The sequence below is a fragment of the Lissotriton helveticus genome, chromosome 3_1, assembly GCF_964261635.1.
Source record: "Lissotriton helveticus chromosome 3_1, aLisHel1.1, whole genome shotgun sequence".
Lineage (NCBI taxonomy): Eukaryota > Metazoa > Chordata > Amphibia > Caudata > Salamandridae > Lissotriton > Lissotriton helveticus.
Window position 1 is genome coordinate 635671762 of NC_136061.1, and position 21048 is coordinate 635692809.

The following is a 21048-nucleotide window of genomic DNA, read 5'->3' on the forward strand; positions in this document are numbered from 1 at the left end:
TTCTGAATGAAGTAAGCATTTTTTTTCAATGCCCTTTGCCACGATACTGGTAGAACAAGGCCATGTGAAGTCACATAATGTTAAAGTTGTAGTGCAGATTAAGAACATTTTCACCCAAACATACCTGTTGGTACCAAGGAATTTATTTATTTATTATTTATTTATTTCACTTATAAAGCGCACTATCACCTCGAGAGGCATCCTGGCGCTAGCAGACTCGAGGAAGAAAGGAGAACAGCTATTAACAGGCTGAGGATTAGGGAGGGAGGGGAAAAAGCCAGGTTTTTAACTGACTTCTAAAAGCAAGAAGGCTGTTGACCTGCCTAAGTTCAATGGGCAAAGAGTTCCAGAGCTTGGCTGCAGCCACACTGAACGATCTTCCTCCTGCTCTGGATCTCCTAAACCTCGGTACGGTCACCACCCTGGCCGAGGAGGAGCGTAGGTTACGGGCTGGCACATGCCAAGAGAACTTCCTTTGTAGATATGCCGGGCCGAAACCGTGAAGAGCTTTAAAGGTCAGACATAAAGACTTAAAAATCACCCTCTGCCTCACTGGGAGCCAGTGCAGCTGAGCCAAAGCCCCTGAGGAGGAGGATCTCGTAGACCACCCTAAGGCTAGTTTAGCAGCTGCAGACTGGAATCTCCGAAGCCTATCCATAAGGTAACTGACTTCACAGCCCCCACCGACAACCCTTCTAACCTAGCTCAGCACCAGAGCGACATGCACCTCACCACTTCCCCCACCACACCAGTCACTCACCCACCTGCTGTAACCACCCCACACTCCGCAATCACAGACACAAATATCTCCCCATCATACACCAGCCGCCCCCACACCTCCATCCCTGGGACCCCCACTCATAACACTTCCACTCCTCCTCTCCCCCCTGACTTCACAGACCCCGCACACAACCCCTCTAACCTAGTTCAGCACCAGAACGACACACATAGCGACAAATCCCACACTCTGTCCCCCCCTCTTTCAGCCCCCACTCCCACACGCTAACTAACCATGCAGAGCACACCACATCTACTATCTTAACTCCCCCTCCCCACGACAGGACCATCTCCAACCCCAGCTCCCCCCCCACTCTCAGCCCTCACTACCCTTCAGGCTCCCCCATCACCACCATCATACACTCCACTTCCACCCCGCTCTCTCCGCCTGCCACGAATTCCCTCCTCTACGCCACCAACGTCCTCCGTACTTCATTCACTCCCTTCGCCCCCTTACCCTCTCTCCTCCCTAACACCAACCCGTACGACAACATCACGGAGCCCTGCATTAACACCAACCCTCCCCCCCCACCCGCACGATAAGCCCCAGGTCAGCCACTCACCCATGACTTCCACCCCCAGCACTAACACTTATCCCACGTTGGACAAGATTATGTCCTCCCTCCTACAACTCACAGAAGAAATTCACACCATCAAAGAAGACATGCACACCATCAAAGAGCTACTCACCACACCCCCTAGACTCACCTCACTCACCACCACCCCCCCTCTCAACTCGCTCTCCTCCCGTCCTGACGACACTCCTAAGCTACGTCCCTCACACAGGACCGCGATCCATGCCCACAATCGCAACAACCGCACCCGCCGCTCTCACTGGACCGCGATCCCTGCCCACAATCGCAACAACTGCCCCCGTCGCACATGCAACCCTCTTTCGGATCTCGACACTCTCTCCCTCCTCCGCACCTACGACCCAGCTCCCCTAAACATCACAACCGCCTCGCACCGCCCCATTCCCACGATACACTCAAATCCCCGTAGACCCTCCACTCTAAACAACAGAATCTCCGTCCCGCATAACCTTAGAAAAGTCCCCCTCTCTCTAGTACCCTCTTCCTCCCCTGACACACCCCGTCTCAAATGCACTCTCCTAAACTGCAGATCGGCTTCTAGACACTCCTCCGCCATCGCTGATCTCATCCTAATACTGGACCTTGACCTAATCATCCTGACTGAAACCTGGCTAACCGATTCTTCTACACCTATAATGGACATTCTGGTTCCCCCCAACTACCACATCATTAGGCTTGACAGGTCTGGCAAGATAGGTGGCGGAATCGCATGCATATACAGGAACAGCCTTTCTGTTCTGAAAGTCTCCGCGCCTTCCCTACCCTCTCCAACTTCCTACGAATACATCTGCCTCGATATCATCAGCGATGGCAAACCGATATGCGCTGTTCATGGCATTTACCACCCACCCAGAGACAACCTCATCTTCGCCCAACAAATCATGGACTTGATTTCAACTAACGCTGGACGACAGCTCACCCAAATATACCTTGGTGACTTCAACCTCCATTGGAATGATCTCAATGATGCGGTGGTAAATAGTCTTAAAAGCTTCCTCAGCGCCCTGGACCTCACACAATTATGCAACAGCCCGACCCACGAGAAATTTTCTATCCTCGACCTTATCATCGCCAAAGAGGACGCTACTCAACTTGAGTCTATCCAACCCTCTGACTGGTCAGACCATCATATTGTCACATTCCACATCAATGAAAAATTCAAACTCAACTCGGTTCAACCCTCCAGACCTAAAATCTGGAAAAGAGACCTGAAAAAACTCAACCCATTCTCCATACCCCCGAACAGCCGCGACCTCCTACTCCCGCCAACGGGCGCTACAGATGTCCAATCCCTGACTGACCACTATCTCAGCGCCATGACCTCAATAATTAATGAGGCTGCTCCCATGAAGCTAAAAAGAGTCTCCGCTAAAATCTCCAATCCATGGTACGACGGGAGTCTCAATGAAGATAGACGAGCCATGCGAATGGCAGACCGCACCTGGAGGGCAGCTCCCTCTGCACTGCACCTGAAAACCCTGAAGAAAAAGAGAAACGCCTACTTCAGGAAAATAAAGCGCTCAAAAGCAAACTTCTTCAGCCTCCAGCTCGACCAAGCAAAAAAACGCCCAAGAAAACTGTTTGAGTTAATCAGAACACAAGCCAAGGAACAACCCCAACCTTGCACGAAGCACCCTCCTGTGAAGACTTTGCCGCTTTCTTTACCCAAAAAACTGACAACATAAAGAATGATCTCCGCACTGACGCAAGACTCCACACCACACTCAACTGCATAACACCCACCGAACCTAAAAACAATGCAACATGGTCAACCTTTAAAACCTACTCCGAAGAAGAAATAGGCAAACTGCTCAGCACCTTGAAACCTTCCAATCACCTCACGGATCCCCTCCCTGCTAACGCTGTCAAAGATTTCACCCCACTGCTCCTTCCACTCTGGACTAAAATTATCAACAGCTCGCTCCAAGAAGGAACCATCCCTGACTCCCTCAAAGTTGGACAAGTCACACCCTTGCTAAAGAAACCTACTGCCGACCCATCCGACCTAAACAACTACCGTCCCATTACCAATATTCCCACTCTCGCCAAATTATTGGAAAAATGCGCACAACTACAACTGACTAAACACATTGATCTGTTTGATCTCCTCAACCCACATCAATCAGGCTTCCGAGCAGGACACAGCACTGAAAATGCTATGATTCACATAATTGACGACGCCCTTCAAATCCTAGATCAAGGTGATACCTGCCTCCTCATCCTTCTTGATCTCTCCTCAGCATTCGACACTGTTAAACATGAGAAGTTACTCGATCTTCTGAACACAAGAATGGGTCTTTCTGGGACTGTTCTCAAGTGGTTCACCTCCTTTCTACACAACAGGTCTCAGAAATTCAAGAGTAACAACCTGATGTCCTCTCCAATACCTGTTTCGTTAGGCGTCCCCCAAGGATCCTCCCTATCACCAACTTTGTTCAACCTAGCTATGGAACCTCTCACCACCTTGCTACAAGCATCCAATGTACTTTTTCACATGTACGCAGATGACACCCAACTATATCTCAAATTACAATCCCCCAATGACATCTTACTCCTGAACTCAACGATCAGAAGCACCCAATCCTGGCTTGCTGATAATCATCTCAAACTCAATGCTCTGAAAACATAATTCCTGCTGATCTCACCTCCCGCGAAGATCTCTATCACTCAAACCTGGCTTAAACAGTTAACTGCACTCAATGTCCAACCCACCATAGTGGATTCAGCGAAATCCCTAGGCATAACTCTCGACTCCAATCTCAACATGCAGCATCATATCAGCAAGGCTACTAAGGGAGCGAACTTCCAAATCAATACCCTGAGGAAACTTAAACCCTTCCTACCAGCCAAAGATTACCAAACTGCAGTACAAGCACTAGTAATCCCGCGAATTGAATACGGCAGCACCGCCCTCTGCGGTCTCCCGTTAACCACTACTGCACCCCTAAGAGCCTCTCTAAACGCTGCAGCGAGACTCATCACTGGATCAAAAAAACACTCGCATATCTCCCCTGACTTGAAATCACTGGACTGGCTGCCTTTTGAAGCCAGAATACATTTGAAAATCGCCTGCATGACACACAAGGCTCTACACCTGAGCTCTCCCGGATACCTCACTCAGAAGCTGTCAATCTCTGGCGGCTCTAGAAACACTAGAGGAACAAACAATCTTCTGCTAAAACCTCGAAGATTCCGGAAGGAAAAACTTATAAACGCTCTTTCTCAGGAATGGCACCCAGGATCTGGAACTCACTCCCTCCTGAAATCAGGCTCATCTCCTCCATCACACTTTTTAAGAAAGAAGTAAAAGCTATTTTTATGGCCAAATACACTTGACCTATTAGCTTGGAACTGGAAAGACTCTACACCGATCTGTATTATTCTGTTCGAACTCTTTGTCTATGTATTTCACATGTATTATTGACGCTACTGACTATCTATGCACACATTTAACTGTAATATTTATATTATTGATGCGATGTACTACTTTGCTCCCTCACGTACCTACCCTTCCCACTTATTATGTTTAATTTCACTCTCTTGTTGGTATTACCGGCTTTGTAAAGCGCTCTGATATCTGCAAAGATCTTGTTCGCGCTATATAAAACTTTCAAAATAAAAAAGAAAGAAAGAAATAAATAAACTTGGGGACTCTAGCAGCAAGGCGTTGCAGTAGTCTAACCTACTAAGCACGGTGCAGCGCACCACCTCTATCCGAGCAGTGGGCGGTAACAGGGGCAAGATTTTTCTCAGGAGGCGGATGATGGTCATACAGCTAGCTGCCACCTTTGAGACCTGCGCCTCCAGGGAGAGATCGCTGCTGAACATCACACCCAGGTTCCGGACAACCTTCACAGGCTGGACCAGTGTAGAAAAGTCCCTTGGCCAGAAATTACTAGGTAGAGAAGATTGTATCCTGGGCCGAGGGCAGTATAACACCTTGGTCTTCCCTGTGTTAAATTGCAGCGAATTGGCTTTCAGCCATTCCGCAGTGGCTCGCATGCAGTTGTGAAATTCCTCCAGGGAGGTAGAATCATTTCCCTCCAAGGACAGAATCAGCTGCGTGTCATCAGGGTAGTTGACAAGTTCGATCTTAAAATGTTTGATGACCGCAATTAAGGGCTTCAAATAGATGTTAAAAAGTATTGGGCTAACTGCCGAGCCTTGAGGGACGCCATGCGAAATGGTAGAAAAGGCGGATTGGAAGGGAGGAAACAATCTTAACTGTAATTTATGGTTGCAGAGAAGAGCTGGATGTCAATTAAGAGAAACCTAAGGGCCACTACAGTGTCGAGAAAAAAGCACAAATGTCTTTTCTTATTTCCTGCATATCTAACAATCTCCAACAATAAGTATTCAAGAATGCCCCAGTCTTCTATGATGCCAGCTGACGGTTTGAGATGCATTGTGAGAACATTCACCGAATGGCTGCTTTAAATCCCAAGTAAGTTCTTGTGTTTCCCTTTCTCATTGCTGGTCCATCTGTGAACCTCTCTGGGTACCAAACTTGGCTTCTCATGTTCTGAGTTTACAAGTGGGATCACAGCCATGTCTTGAGACTATGTATAGGGCTTGGCCTGCTGTAGTGTACATATCACTTGTTGGAATGACCCACTTAGGCCAAGAATAGGGGCACTGGTCTTGAGAAATTTGAAGAGGGAAAAGATGGGAAGATGGGAAATTTGAAGTGGGAAAAGAAGGAAAGGGAATAAGATGCTCGCTGGTGCATGCCTTGCTTCTTTTTCTTTTTCTTTGTCTTTCACTTTCTCTTTCTAGCTCTCTTTCTCTCTGTGTAGTGTTTGGCTTTATATTTATGCTACTGATACGGTGGGCTAGGCCTTACAATGACAATCGCTTGGATTTACTCACAATTTCTCCTTTCTCCCCAGGGAAACCTGGATTTCCCGGATGTCCAGTTACCCCTGCACAGCCAGGTTCGGTCTCAATGCTGTCCCCCTAGAAATCAAAGATGGCAAGGTAAAATGAATAATAGTTTTAGAAGAGTCGAACCTACTCGAAAAAAATTAATTTGTATTTTTTTCTGCAAGGCTTGGACTATAAATATACAGTGACATTCCACTACTCAACAATCAAAGGGGTGGAAGGCAAGGCATGATGGGAAATGTGTCTTATTGGTAAGCAGCAGCATGTGGCGCTGCTCCACTCTAACACACAGACACCTCACTCGCAGCGCCTATCAATAAATTACAAAGTAAACATTGTGTTCTGCAGACTAGAAATCTTTCCAGTCCCATTCAAGTGAACTGAGACCTTGGGCATGGAATATTTATTGAGAGCTGAGAATACAGAGAATATATCATTTTCATCTCTGGGAGTGTTGTGTATTGTATGTGTGTGCATCATTGAGGGATGTCATCATATAGTGCAGACAGCTGTACCATTCCTCCCAGATGTTCAACTTTCTAACTTTTTTTTGTTTCTTTAACCTTGCCAGGTCTGACTAGAATATACATTCAGCCCAGATCTGTGCTTGAACATATGTGACTGATCTAAGCCTGGGCAGATCTGCTGTCAGATAGGCCTGGTGACATCTCAGCCCTGTTCAGGGCACCAGACTATGGTAGGACCCAGTTTACATCCTTTGGGTCTTTTTGTAGCAAGGTACTTTCACGTTGGAAATTAACAGTGTTACAGTCAACATGGCAAAATATCGCTAGCGGCATATTCTTGTCAGATCAATGTTCATATTAATACGACAACTCCTTTCCACCATTCCTGACAGAGACTGCGGCTTATACGACTGAGTTAATTACTATAATATCTAGCTTGTTTATAACTATAAAAACACATCTCCGGTTCAAAATAAATAAACTTTACTTGCACAACGGACAGGTAATGTCCTACATAGCTAAGAAGTGACAGTGATTAGCTTATATATAGTTCATCTCTCTTATACTAATAAAGTGACATTGTATCTACCGCACCGGCACAAATTCCACTGTATAAAGCAAATATCACATTGGCATATCCTTATGGGACCGGTGTTCTCATTAAGTCCCCCATCTCTCGCAGATACTTCTGCAAATGGATTTGACTCTATTGTCTCAAGCTTGTCTCAGGCTAAACACACATCTTCGATACAAGATAAAGCGACAGCATGCACAGCGGACAATGTGCTACCGAACTACAAAGTGACAGTGCTTCGCTTACATTCAATCTCCCACACCAAACGTGTCATTGCTTTTACAATACTTACACGTTTCATCAAATGTACCAGAACCATAAAGTGACAGTGCTTGCACATTAACAACAGGCGGGCAACTAGAGCCAAATTTCGGGGGTGGGCTGAAAATATTTCGGGGGGGGGGGCTAATTCTTCCAACCACGGACAAAGTGGCTGGGAGAAGGGGTGAACACACAACAAACGCCTCATTTACAACTAAATGGTCTTTTAAAGACCTGTTAAGTACAAGGGTGCGGCTGCAATTACATGCTCGCCAGCCCGCGAAGCTGTGTCAGCCCGGGCTGAAAGGCACGAGGGGGGGGGGGGGGGGGGGGGCTGAAGCCCCGTGAGCCCAATGGGTGTTGCGCGCCTGATTAACAAGCAATATCCCTTACATTGTTAGTACTTCACATAACCTCCCCAGTATACCAGATCTAGAAGGATTACATCTACATAAAAATAGTAACCATGTTTCACAAAGTATAATCAAACCTCTTCTATTGATAAACAACTGCGCTCCTTAATACAAACCCCTGACAATTTAATGTTCATAAGCTGCATCGAAGCCCATCAACACCGTATTTTAATTGCTCTATAAAAACACACATTTCTGTGCTCCAGAAGCAAAAGGGAAAACAAAGCTCCACAAATTAAACCAAATCATATTCCACTATGATATGCCCATTTTTTCCATTGTTCAGAAATATATATAACATCGATTCATCCTGGCATGACAGCAGGATTCAGGCTGACTGACCCTTCGCTTTTTAGGTCTCGTGACCTATCAATGCGTGCAAGCGCATTGAGGGAGCGAGAATTCAAGTGCTCAAAAAAATCGTGAAACCAAGGGTTTCGTTCGTGCGGTTTTCTTTAAGTTCACGTGAATCACGTAGGCAAACAAGCACGCGCATTCACGGCCGCACAGCACATCAAAGGGAATAGCCCAGCGTGCGCTCTGCGGCTTCTCCTCCCCTAACACGCTGGCATTCACGGCCGCACAGCACATCAAAGGGCTTCGCCCAGCGTGCGCTCTGCGGCTTCTCCTCCCCTAACACGCTATCTCAGCTCTCCTGCCCCCATCCGGCTTCCCTCCGGCCACTCTCTAATTACCAACAGCCACCTAATCGCCCTACTAGAGCAAGAAGGATGCACTGCATTCTACGAGACCTATTGGCAACGCCAGTGCTTGTTAGCTGTCCCATCAACATACCTAGGCAAAGTGGAGGTTTCCAGTGAGTGGTGATTAGTGAGCGGGCTCACAGCATAGCTCCAAAAATTAAATGTTTAGCAAATTGATCTTCTAAACTAGATGCATCTGTCTGACCCAGGAGGGCTCCTTCCATAGAAGCTTGAATAACCTTCTTTATTATTAAACTCACCACCCGGAATATAGAGGTCCAAAATGTTGTTAAGGTGCTGCACACCCACAACATGTACAATCACTCTCTTCTTGATCCACGTTTTAAGGCATTTGCAGACTTCGGAGGTGACTATTTTATTCAGAACATGCAGCGAGAGATACAGCATCCATCCATTGAAAAACGTAATGCAATTAAAATTCGTTCTCCCTTGGGCTCGTATAGCTGAGTCCAAAATTACTTTCCCAGTGCAATTTCTCTATTCGTCTCCTCGTGCGCAGCTCCCATTTTAATCTTGTTTTCCCAGATATTCGATCAGATTTTGGGCAAAGTTCTTTCTATCAAAACCTAAGAGATAAGTTAATTTGTTGCTGAGTGAACATTTTCCTTTACAAATTTCTAGGACATCAGATACACTCATAGGCTAAATTATGGAATATTTAGTTTATTTGAGCATACAAGAAATGTTGGTAATGGCTGTGGATTAAATTCACAGGAAAAAGATTTAAAACAGGGTTAATTCTAGAGCAGTAAAAAAAAACTAGTTTGGTTCTTGCTAAATCAGACCATTTAGTATTGCCCCTTCTGTAAAACCTGGTGATAGATGGCAGTGATAGTGTAGCGGTGTTTTCTGCATGTAATTTAGGGATTTCATATTTGGTTAAAACATTTAATCTCATAATACAGATATAGTTCAATGACTTATATCTAACTTTAAGAGTTTTAATATACCAAGCCAGATCTCGTATATCATAATTGCTGGGCGTGAGCGTTAGAACTGAGTTATCAAAATGAGTTCCTCATGGAGCACTTGTAATATAAAGGATGCCATTTAGTATAGCTGAATATCAGAAAACCATGGACCACCCTCATTCTTATACATTTGGAAAACTTGTAACTTTACATGTGGGTGTTTTCTGACCTCAAACAAATAAGACCAGATTCCACTAGAATTTAAGAAACAAGAGGAATCTATGCTGCAAGAGATAGGCAAAAATACTAAATAAACATTGGGGTAAAATCTACATTTTAATTAAGGCTAAATGGTCGATAATTAATTGACAGTGGAAGAGTCTTCCGTATTTCAAGAAGATTTAAAGCTTTATTTAATACTGGACTATAGTTGTTAAAGCAAAGACTGCCCAACTGCTCTGAATATTAAGCCCCTACATATATATTTTCTGACCTGCTAAGTGACTTTCTTCTGGGGCTCGTGGGAGAATTTCTGAGATAGTACTAAATAACAGACACTCTGGATTCATCTCATTAATCACATAATCAACCAGCACATTAAATGTTTTTACTGCTTGGAGGGCAGAGTTTATATTAGTCAAACTAGCGGTCTGAAATGAAGCAATAACATCCTCTTAAAGCTTCATCTTAGAAATACTTGGAAGGGTGTCAGAGTATGCCTACTCTGACAAGTGTGATGGGCTAACAGTACAAATTGAGGGATTTACTGGACTACTGGAACAGCCAAATAGTCTTTGATGAAGCGATTTTTTTGTGAAACATGTGTTGGCTGATTTGTGCTGAGACAATACATTTTTAATGAGTACATTTTTCTTTTTGCCCCCTCACAGTTCTTTCTTTCAGCATAGCTAAAAGTTAATGGCGTGGAGTGTCATAGAGTGGAGTGGGGGAAAAGAGTGTCATAGACTGGATTTGTTGGAGTAGAGAATTGTGTAGTGGAGTACTGGGAGTAGAGTGTTGTAGATTTCTGTGTTTAAGTGGCAGAGAGTGGTGTAGAGTACAGTATCACAGAGTACAGTGTTGTAGAATGGAGAAGGGTGGAGTAGAGTGTAGTGGGGTGGAATAGGGTGGCGGGGGTTGGAGTGGATTGAGATAGTGGGGTGGTTTGTATTGGAGTAGAATGGGGTGGATTTGGGCCGAGTGGGCTGGATTGAGTGGAGCGAGGTGGATTGGACTGGGTCGACTGGATGGAGTGGATTGGATTGGAATGGATTGGAGTGGAGTGGAGTGGATAAGATTGGTTTGGGGTGGGGGATTGGATTGGGGTGGGGGGATTAGATTAGAGTAGTGTGGGTTGGAGTGGGGTGAATTAGAGGGGTGGAATGGACTGGACTAGACGGGGTGGATTTTAGTGAGGTGGACTGGATTGAAATGGGGTTGGGTGGGGTGGGGTGGGGTGGATTGGATTGGATTGGGGTAGATTGGATTGGATTGTGGTGGATTGGACTGGAGTGACTTGAATTGGACTGGATTGGATTGGATTGGAGTGGGGTGGATTAGAGTGTGGTCGGCTGGATGGATTGGATTAAGTAGGATGGACTGGACTTGGGTCGGTTGGATTGGATTGGGGTAGAGGAATGGATTGGAGTAGAATGGGGTGGATTGAACTGCAATGGATTGGAGTAGAATGGGGTTGATTGGAATGGGACGGACTGGGTGGGATGGACTGATATGCAGTGGGGTGCTGTGGGTTGTATTTATTGGGGTGAGGTGGGGTGGGGTGGGGTGGATTAGAGTGGGGAGGATTAGACTGGAGTGGGTAGATTGGGAAGCAGTGGGGTGGACTGATGTGGGGTGTACTAGAGTAGGGTGGGATGGAGTGGGGTGAATTGGAGTGGAGTAGATTGGATTGCAGTGAGGTGGATTGAACAGAAGTGAGGTGGATTTGATTGAGTGGGGTGATTGGATTGGATTGAGTTGGATTTGATTGGATTGGGGTGAACTGGATTGGGGAGGGGTACATTGATTGAGGTGGATTAGATTGTGTACCCATAGAGCGTACTGAGCCTTGCTTGCCCAGCTATATCACACTATTGTTGTTACATTGGGAGAGAGGACTTTTTTTTCGCTTACGGGCTGGGACTGTAAAATATTTGCTCTGTTTTCCCCTTGGGTACAATGCTAAACTTGATTCCCTATCATCTCCATGTGACTGCTGGAGTGGTCAAACACTCGTACACTTTTTATTTGTCTGTAAGTACTACACTAAATATGCACAATGGCTGGTAATCCCATTTTTAAAGAAATCTTTACCCATTCAATTGGCTGATGCAGTTAGCAGTATACTTAAATTGGAAAATGATGAACTGATTACACGTGTTGGTACTTTCCAACGAATAGCCATAGGGGCTCGCAAACCATGAAGCATATTTCCACTCTGGTCCTAATATTACAAACCCTCGATCCTGTCTCTGTAATGTTTTTATGCACCGTTACATCGCAACTTCTACAACGGGAGTCTTTTACAACGGAACTTTAACAACGCAGGATCCATTACATCGGATGCCATTACAACGCATGGCATTACATAGCAGATGCTATTACAACGCATGGCATTACATCGTAAGTATAGGTAAGTATTTAATTTTTTTTAATTTTATTAATATTAATTATAATTAAATATATTTATTTATGTTTTTTAATATTATTAATTTATTATTTATTATATTAATTAAAATAATTTTTAAAATAAGTACAGGTGTACAGGGGTGTTTTTAGGTTTCAGGGTAGGGTTTGGGTTTTGGGGTACAGGGGTGTTTTTAGGTTTCAGGGTAGGGTTTGGGTTTTGGGGTACAGGGGTGTTTTTAGGTTTCAGGGCAGGGTTTGGGTTTTGGGGTACAGGGGTGTTTTTAGGTTTCAGGGCAGGGTTTGGGTTTTGGGGTACAGGGGTGTTTTTAGGTTTCAGGGCAGGGTTTGGGTTTTGGGGTACAGGGGTGTTTTTAGGTTTCAGGGCAGGGTTTGGGCAGGGTTTGGGTTTTGGGGTACAGGGGTGTTTTTAGGTTAAATTAAATTAATTATATTATATTAATTACATTTCTTAATTAAAATAATTAAATTAAATAAATTATTTTAATTAATTTAATTTAATTACAATTAAAAAAATATTTAAATTAAATTAATTTCATTATATTAATTAAATAAAATTAATTACAATTTTTATTAAAATTAATTTAAATAAATAGATTTAAATTTATTAAATAAAATTAATTACTATTTTAAAATGTATTTTAATTGAATTAATTAAATTAAATTAATTAAATTAACTTAATTACATTTTTTTTAAAAAGGTATACTTACCTATACTTACGATGTAATGCCATGCGTTGTAATAGCATCTGCTATGTAATGCCATGCGTTGTAATGGCATCCGATGTAATGGATCCTGCGTTGTAAAAATTCCGATGTAACGGAATGCGATGTAAAAAACCGCGTTGTAGTGACACCAATCCCTCATGTTACTTGCCTTACATATTATGAATTCTGATTGTGCTATTTTAATTGTTTATAGTGATTTTATTCTTGTATGTGCTCTGATTTTATGGATACAGTGTTTATCCGAATAAAATATTTTGGCTTGGATTGGATTTGGATTGGATTGAGGTGGGCTGGGGTGGGTTGGAGTGGAGTAGATTGGATTTAGCTGGATTGATTGAGGTGGATTGGATTGGGGTGGGGTGGAGTGGATTGGAGTGGGGTGGGCTGGGGTGGATTGGAGTGGCGTAAATTGGATTTAGCTACATTGGGGAGTATTGCATGGGGGTGGGCTGGGGTGGATTGGCGGGGCGGGATTGGGATGCTGTGCTTTGGATTGGGGTGAAATGGATTGCACTGGAGTGGGGTTGATTGGAGTAGGCAGGTTGTGTGGGCAGATTGGAGTGATGGAAATTGTTCTGGATTGGAGTGGGACAGATTGGAGTAGGGCAGATTGCTTTGGATTGGAGTGGGGAATGTTGTTTTGGATTGGAGTGGGTAGATTGTTTTGGATTGAATGGGGCAGATTGTTTTGTATTGGAGTGGGACAGATTGGTGTGAGGCAGATTGAAATAGGGCAGATGCTTTGGATTGGAGTGGGGCGGATTGGAGTGGATTGGGGTGGGGTGGGTGGGGTGAATTGGATTGGGGTGAGGCTGAATGGATTAGAGTGGGGTAGATTGGGTTGAGCTAGTTTGGAATGGATTGGATTGAGTGGGTTGAATTGGATTGGAGTGGGGTGGATTGTGGTGGATTCGAATGGGGTGAATAAGGATGGAGTGGGTGGATTGGGGTAAGGTGGATTGGACTGGAGTAGGGTGTGCTGGATGGATTTGATTAAGTGGGGTAGCCTGAACTGGGGTGGGTTGGATTGGATTAGGGTAGAGGGGTGGATTGGAGTAGAGTGGAGTGAATTGAACTACATTAGATTGAGGTGGATTGGAGTGCAGTGGACTGGATTGGGGGATTGATATGGGGTGTGGTGGGTTGGATTGGGTGGGGTGGATTGGAGTTGGGTGGATTAGACTGGAGTGGGTCTGGTGGACTGGACAGGAGTGGGGTGGACAGGCATGGGTCGACTGAAGTGGGGTGAATTAGAATTGATTGGATTGTAATGAGGTGGATTGGATTGGACTGAGTGGGAATTGGATTGGGTGTGTTGTATTGAGGTGGATTGGATTGGGGTAGGGTGAACTGGATTGGTGTAGGGTGGATTGGGGTGAGGTGATTAGACTGGGGTTGGCTGGTGTGGATTGGAGTGGTGTAGATTGCATTTACCAAGCTTGGTGTGGATTGAATTGGGACGGAGTGGGGTGGGGTGGACTGGATTAGAGAAGGGTGGATTGGAGTGGGGTGGGTTGTTTTGAATTGGAGTGGGGCAGAATGGAGTGGTGCAGATTGCTTTGGATTGGAGTGGGGTTGATTGTTTTGGATTTGAGTGGGGCTGATTGGAGTGGGGCAGATTGGAGTGGGGTAGATTGTTAGATTGTAGTGAGGCTCATTGTTTTGAATTGGTGCGGGAAGATTGTTTTGGATTGGAGTGGGGCAGGTTGTTTAGGATTGGAGTGGGGTAGATTGTTTCGGATTGGAGGGGGACAGACTAGAGTGGGACGGATTGTGTTGGATTGGAGTGGGAAGATTGTTTTTGGATTGGAGTGGGGTAGATTGGATTAGGCTGGTTTGGGGTGGATTGGATTGGAGTGGGGTGGATTGTGGGAGATTGTAGTGGGGTGAATAGGGATGAAGTGGGTGGACTGGAAGAGGTGGATTGGATTGGAGTAGGGCTTATTGGAGTGTGGTGGATTGGAGTGAGACTGATTGTTTTGGATTGGAGCAGGGTAAACTGTAGTGGTCAGATTGGTGTGGGGCAAATTATAGTGGGGCAGATTGTTTTGGTTTAGAGTGAGGTGGATTCGAGTGGAGCAGTCTGGAGTGGGGCAGATTGGAGTGGAGCAGATTGTTTTGGGTTGGAGTGGGGCAGATTGGAGTGGGATGGATTGGAGTGGAATGGATCAGAGTGGGGCTGATTGTTTTGGTTGGGAGTGGGGAAGATTGGAGTGGGATGGATTGGAGGGGTGCAATTGTTTTGGACTGGAGTGGGGCTGATTGTTTTAGTTCGGATGGGGGAAGGTTGTAGTGGGTAAATTATCTTGAATTGGAGTGGGGTGAATTAAAGTGGGGCTGTCTGGCATAGGGCAGATTGGAGTGGGATGGATTGGAGTGGGGCTGATTGGATTGAGGTGGATTGGAGTGGGCATATTGGATGGGGAGGATTAGAGTGGGGCTGATTTCAGTGGAGCAGGTTGTTTTGGATTGGAGTAGGGTGGATTGGGAGTGGGGCTGATTGTTTTGGATTGAGTGGAGTAGACTGTTTTGGACAGGAGTGGGGAAAATTGGAGGGGGCAGATTGTTTTCGATTGTAGTAGGGCAGATTAGGGCGGGGCAGACTATTGTGTATTGGAGTGCACTGATTGAAGTGGGGCAGATTGTTTTCAGATTTGAGTGGGGCAGATTGTTTTGGTTTGGAGTGAGCAGATTGGAGTGGGGTAGATTGTTTTGGAGTGGGGCAGAATAATTTTGATTGGAGTGGTGCAGATTGGAGTGCAGAAGATTGATCAGTGTGGGGCAGATTGCTTTGAAACGGAGTGGAGTAGTTGTTTTGGATTGGAATGGGGCGAATCGGAGTGGGGTGAGTTGGGAGAGGTGGGGTGTGGGAGGTTGGAGTGGATTAGTCTGGAGTGGATTGTCTTTATCTTGGGTGGATTGGATTGAGTGGGGCGGATTGGTGTGGGGTGAGGTGGGGTGGATTGGCATGGATTAGAGTGGGGCAGATTAGAGGAGGTGGATTAGGGTGTGCTGCACAAATATGTGTTAAAGAATCATTTCAGAAATTAAACTTACGGAAGAAATAATGTTGCTTTGCAATAAAATAATCCTTGTGTTTTGAGAACAGAGCCCACAAGCAAAAACAAAAGAAAACGTAGGTGCAAAGTGAAAAAAGAAGACATGGCAAAGTAAAAGAAAGTTAACTATAGAAAATACATCTTTGCTATTTTGTTTGTCCTGGATAGGCACGTTTTTTGCCTTTCACAAGCCTTCTGGTTGTAGGGCACTAAATGTTTACCAGAACAAAATAGTACCTCAGTCACGTCGAGCAGTGGACAGGCACTGATTAAGTTAAATCAATCAGTGCTTGGTACCTGCTCCACAGAGAGGAACGGATGCGATTTAGGCCTGCCGTGACGATTACGAGGCTGTAAAGAAGAATAACATGCAAGCCAACAAATGGTAAGCAATGGGCGCGCTCCAAGCCCTTTTTGTTAACAACAGTGTCTCGCAAGCAAGACACATGCACTAACACACGCTCTTGCAGGCTAGCCTGTAGAAATGGGGTGATCATGCAAATAGGGCATTTTTTTACACTATCATCCTAAAAAAACATCTTAGCAAGAATGTTACAGACATTACAGGGAAAAATATGTAAACAGTTGAAATGATATCGGCAAGCACATGCATTTTTCACAGGTGCGAAATGGGCCTATCCTGTTTTGCAAGATCACTATATCCGGTGATTAAGACAGAACCTGTAAAGCATAGCAAAACCCCCCAGAAGAGTAAACATTTAAGGTAAAACTATACCTATGGAAAATGCATGATGTGGGAATGCTCCGTTGGGAGAATGGTACAAGAGTATTATTATACAAATAGTTCCCAGTAATAGGAGATACTACTGCACCTCAGATAGAGGGATTAGAAATAGGTACAAGGCCTATAGTAGATAGAGAATAGTGCTGGCTTACAAGAACTTCAAAGCAAACAGGGAATCAAAGTTCCACCTATCGCAATAGCACAAGGAGTGTAGTTTGGTTAAATTAATTTATCAATCAATCCATCCATTTGTATAGCGCACTACTCACCCAAGAGGGTCTCAAGGTGCTGGGGGGGGGGGGGGGTTGCAGCTACAGCTCGAACAGCCAGGTCTTGAGGTGTTTCCTGAAGGTCAGCAGGTCCTGGGTCTGACCCAGTTGGGTGGGGAGGGTGTTCCATGTCTTGGCAGAGAGGTGTGAGAAGGATCTGCCGCCAGTGGTGGTTCTGTGTATGCGTGGGACGGTGGCGAGGGCGAGGTCGGCGGAGCGAAGCTGGCAATTTGGGGTGTAGAAGGTGAGACGCTTGTTGAGGTATGCTGATCCGGTGTTGTGAAGTGCTTTGTGAGCGTGGGTGAGGAACTTGAAGGTGATCCTCTTGTTGACGGGGAGCCAATGCAGGTCCTTCAGGTGGGCAGCGATGTGGGAGTGTTGGGGGATGCCGAGGACGAGACATGCGGAGGTGTTCTGTGTACGTTGCAGTCTTTTCTTGAGTTTGGCCGTGGTTCCAGCATAGAGGGCGTGGCCGTAGTACAGTCTGCTGCTGATGAGGGCATGGGTGACCGTCTTTCTGGTTCCAGTGGGGATCCATCTGTAGATCTTGCGAAGCATGCGGAGAGTTTTGAAGCAGGAGGAGGAGGCAGCATGACTTGTTGGGTCATTGAGAGTGAAGAGTCCAGGATTAATCCAAAGTTGCGTGCATGATTGGTGTGCATTGGTGCGGCTCCCAGCGCGGCTGGCCACCAGGAGTTGTCCCAAGTGGAGGGGAGGAACTGAGGATGAGGACCTCCGTCTTGTCTGAGTTCCGTTTCAGGCGACTGTTTTCCATCCAGTCGGCGACGGGCTTCAGTCCTTCGTGGGGGCTCGTTTTGGTGGTGTACTTGGTGAGTGAGAGGATCAGCTGGGTGTTGTCAGCGTAGGAGACGATGTTGAGGTTGTGCGAGCAGACGATTTTGGTGAGTGGAGCCATGTAGATGTAAACGAAAAGGGAAGGGCTGAGGGATGATCTTTGGGGCACGTAGCAGATGATCTTGGTGGTTTCCGAGCGGAACAGGGAGAGGCAGACCCTCTGGGTTCTGTCGGTGAGGAAGGAGGTGATCCAGCCCAGGGTCTTGTCGCTGATTCCCGCGTTGTGGAGACGTGTGCGAAGGGTGTGGTGGCAGATGGTGTCGAAGGCAGCCAAGAGGTCCAGGAGTATGAGGGCCGTGGTATCGGCGTTGTCCATCATGGTCCTGATGTCATCGGTGACAGCGATGAGGGCAGTTTCGGTGCAGTGCTTGCTGCGGAATCCTGATTGGGATGGGTCCAGGATGTTGTTCTCCTGGAGGAAGTGGGACAGTTGCTTGTTGACGATCTTTTTGATGACTTTCGCCAGGAACTGGAGCAGGGAGATGGGCCGGAAGTTCTTAAGGTTCTTTGGGTCCGCTGTGGGTTTCTTGAGTAGTGTGTTGACCGTGGCGTCCTTCCAACTTTCCGGGAATGTGGCAGTCTCAAAGGAGCTGTTGATGATCTTCTGGAGTTGGGGAGTGATGATGCAGTTGGCTTTGTTGGAGATGTGGTGAGGGCAAGGGTCGGATGGTGAGCCGAAGTGGATGGTGTTCATGGTCTTGATGGTATGGTCGTCGTTGGCGTGGATCCAGGAGACCAGGAGGTTGGTGAGGCTGGGGGGTGGTGAATCAGTGGTGTTAGTGGCTGTTGGTAGGATCTGGGTGTTGAAGCTGTTGTGGATGTCTGCGATCTTGCAGTCAAGTCAAGTCAAGTCATAAAATTTGTATAGCGCACTACATACCCAGAGGGTTTCAAGGCGCTTAGGAAGGGGAGGAGGATTATTTGTCAAATATCCACGTTTTAAGCTGCTTTCTGAACGCTAGGTGATTCTGGGTGAGGCGAAGGTAAACGGGGAGTGAGTTCCATGTTTTGGCAGCCAGGTATGAAAAGGATCTGCCTCCCATGGTGGTTTTGTTGATGCGAGGTACAGTGGCGAAGGCTTGGCTGGAAGAGCGAAGTTGGCGGGAGGGGGTGTAGAAGGACAGTCGAGAGTTGAGGCAATCTGGTCCGATGTCGTAGAGTGATTTGTGTGCGTGGGTAAGCAGTCGGAAAGTGATCCTCTTATTGACGGGTAGCCAGTGGAGGTCTTTAAGGTGACCAGAGATGTGTTCGTTGCGTGGGATGTCTAATATGAGCCTGGCTGAGGCGTTTTGGATTCGTTGTAGTTTCTTCTGGAGTTTAGCGGTGGTACCTGCGTAGAGGGTGTTTCCGTAGTCCAGTCGGCTCGTGACTAGAGCGTGGGTGACTGTTTTCCTTGTTTCGGAGGGGATCCAGCGAAATGTTTTTCTGAGCATGCGAAGGATGTTAAAGCAGGAAGAGGATACGGAGTTGACTTGTCTGTTCATTGAGAGTGAGGAATCTAGGATGACGCCAAGGTTCCGTGCGTGGTCTGTCGGGATGGGTGCTTTTCCGAGGGCTTCCGGCCACCAGGAGTCGTCCCATGCAGAGGGGGAAGTACCTAAGATGAGGACTTCTGTTTTGTCTGAGTTCAGTTTCAGACGGCTTTGTTTCATCCATTCGGCGACTTCTTTCATTCCTTCGTGTAGGTTAGTTTTGGAGGTGCTGGGGTCCTTGGTGAGAGAAAGGATCAGTTGAGTGTCATCCGCGTAAGAGATGATGTTGAGGTTGTGTTGGCGGGCGATGGCCGCGAGGGGGCTCATGTATACGTTGAAGAGGGTGGGACTGAGTGAGGATCCTTGAGGTACTCCGCAGATGATTTCAGAGGCCTCGGACTTGAATGGTGGGAGGCGGACTCTCTGGGTTCTTCCGGTGAGGAACGAGGTGATCCATTCCAGTGCTTTTCCTTGGATTCCGATGTTTCTGAGGCGTTGTAAAAGGGTGCTGTGGCAGACTGTGTCGAAGGCTGCAGAGAGGTCGAGGAGGATGAGGGCGACTGTGTCTCCATTGTCCAGTAGAGTTCGAATGTCGTCTGTTGCTGCGATGAGGGCGGTCTCAGTGCTGTGTTTGGCTCGGAAGCCAGATTGTGAGGGGTCGAGTGATTTGTTGGCTTCGAGGAAGGCGGCGAGCTGGTTGTTGACAGCTTTCTCGATGACTTTGGCCGGGAATGGAAGAAGCGAGATGGGGCGGTAGTTTTTGAGTTCGGTGGGGTCTGCTGTTGGTTTTTTCAGAAGGGCGGTGAGTTCAGCGTGTTTCCAGTCTTCTGGGAAGGTAGCGGAGTTGAAGGAGCAGTTGATGACGTCTCGGAGGTGCGGAGCTATGACGGAGTCTGCTTTGTTGAAGATGTGGTGAGGGCATGGGTCTGTGGGGGATCCAGAGTGGATGGAATTCATCAGGCGGATGGTGTCCTCAGTGGAGATTGGGTTCCAGGCGTTGAGGGTGTTTACGGGGGGAAGATGGTCAGCAGATGGTAGGGTGGGTTGGCTTCCGGGTTGGTTGTCGAAGCTGTTGTGGATGTCAGCAATCTTGTTGTGGAAAAAAGAGGCTAGGGAGTCGCAGAGGGTTTGAGAGGGGGTGATGTCGTTGGAGTTGGCCGAGGGGTTGGAAAATTCCTTGACGATGTTGAAAAGTTCCTTGCTGTTGTGGGCGTTGTTGTCAAGTCGATCCTTGAATGCTGTTTTCTTGGCTTTTCGGATCAGTTGGTGGTGAGTGCGGGTGGCGCTTTTGAAGGCGTCCTTGGTGCTGGTGGTTGGGTCTTTTTTCCAGGCCTTTTCAAGGGAGCGGCAGAGTTTCTTGGATTTCTTAAGATCATCGTTGAACCATGAGGCCTTCTTGCTGCCAGGTTTGTTTTGACGTTTTTTCAGTGGTGCTAAGGTGTCGGCGGTGTTGGATAACCAAAGGGTGAGGTTGGAGGCGGCTTCGTTGGCGTTAGAAGAGAGGGCTGGGGAGGTTCGAAGGAGCGATGTGGAGATCTGATCCGTGGTGATTTTGTTCCAGTTTCTTTGTAGAGTTGGTTGGAAGTGGATGATGGGTTTCGGCTTGTTGTAGGTGAAGTGAACGCAGCTGTGGTCAGTCCAGAGGAGATCCGTAGTGTGGCTGAAGGA

The 21048-nt window shown here is 46.6% G+C and overlaps 1 protein-coding gene across 5 annotated transcripts in view; it reads right to left on the reverse strand.

Annotated features, from left to right (window-relative positions):
* COL16A1 (collagen type XVI alpha 1 chain) overlaps nt 1-21048 on the reverse strand; it is a 950832-nt gene that overhangs the window by 195760 nt on the left and 734024 nt on the right. For all 5 annotated transcript variants that reach the window (XM_078680648.1, XM_078680645.1, XM_078680647.1 and 2 more), the window contains one exon: nt 6240-6326. In XM_078680648.1, the coding sequence (XP_078536774.1) occupies nt 6240-6326 (87 nt within the window). The remainder of the gene's footprint in view (nt 1-6239; nt 6327-21048) is intronic.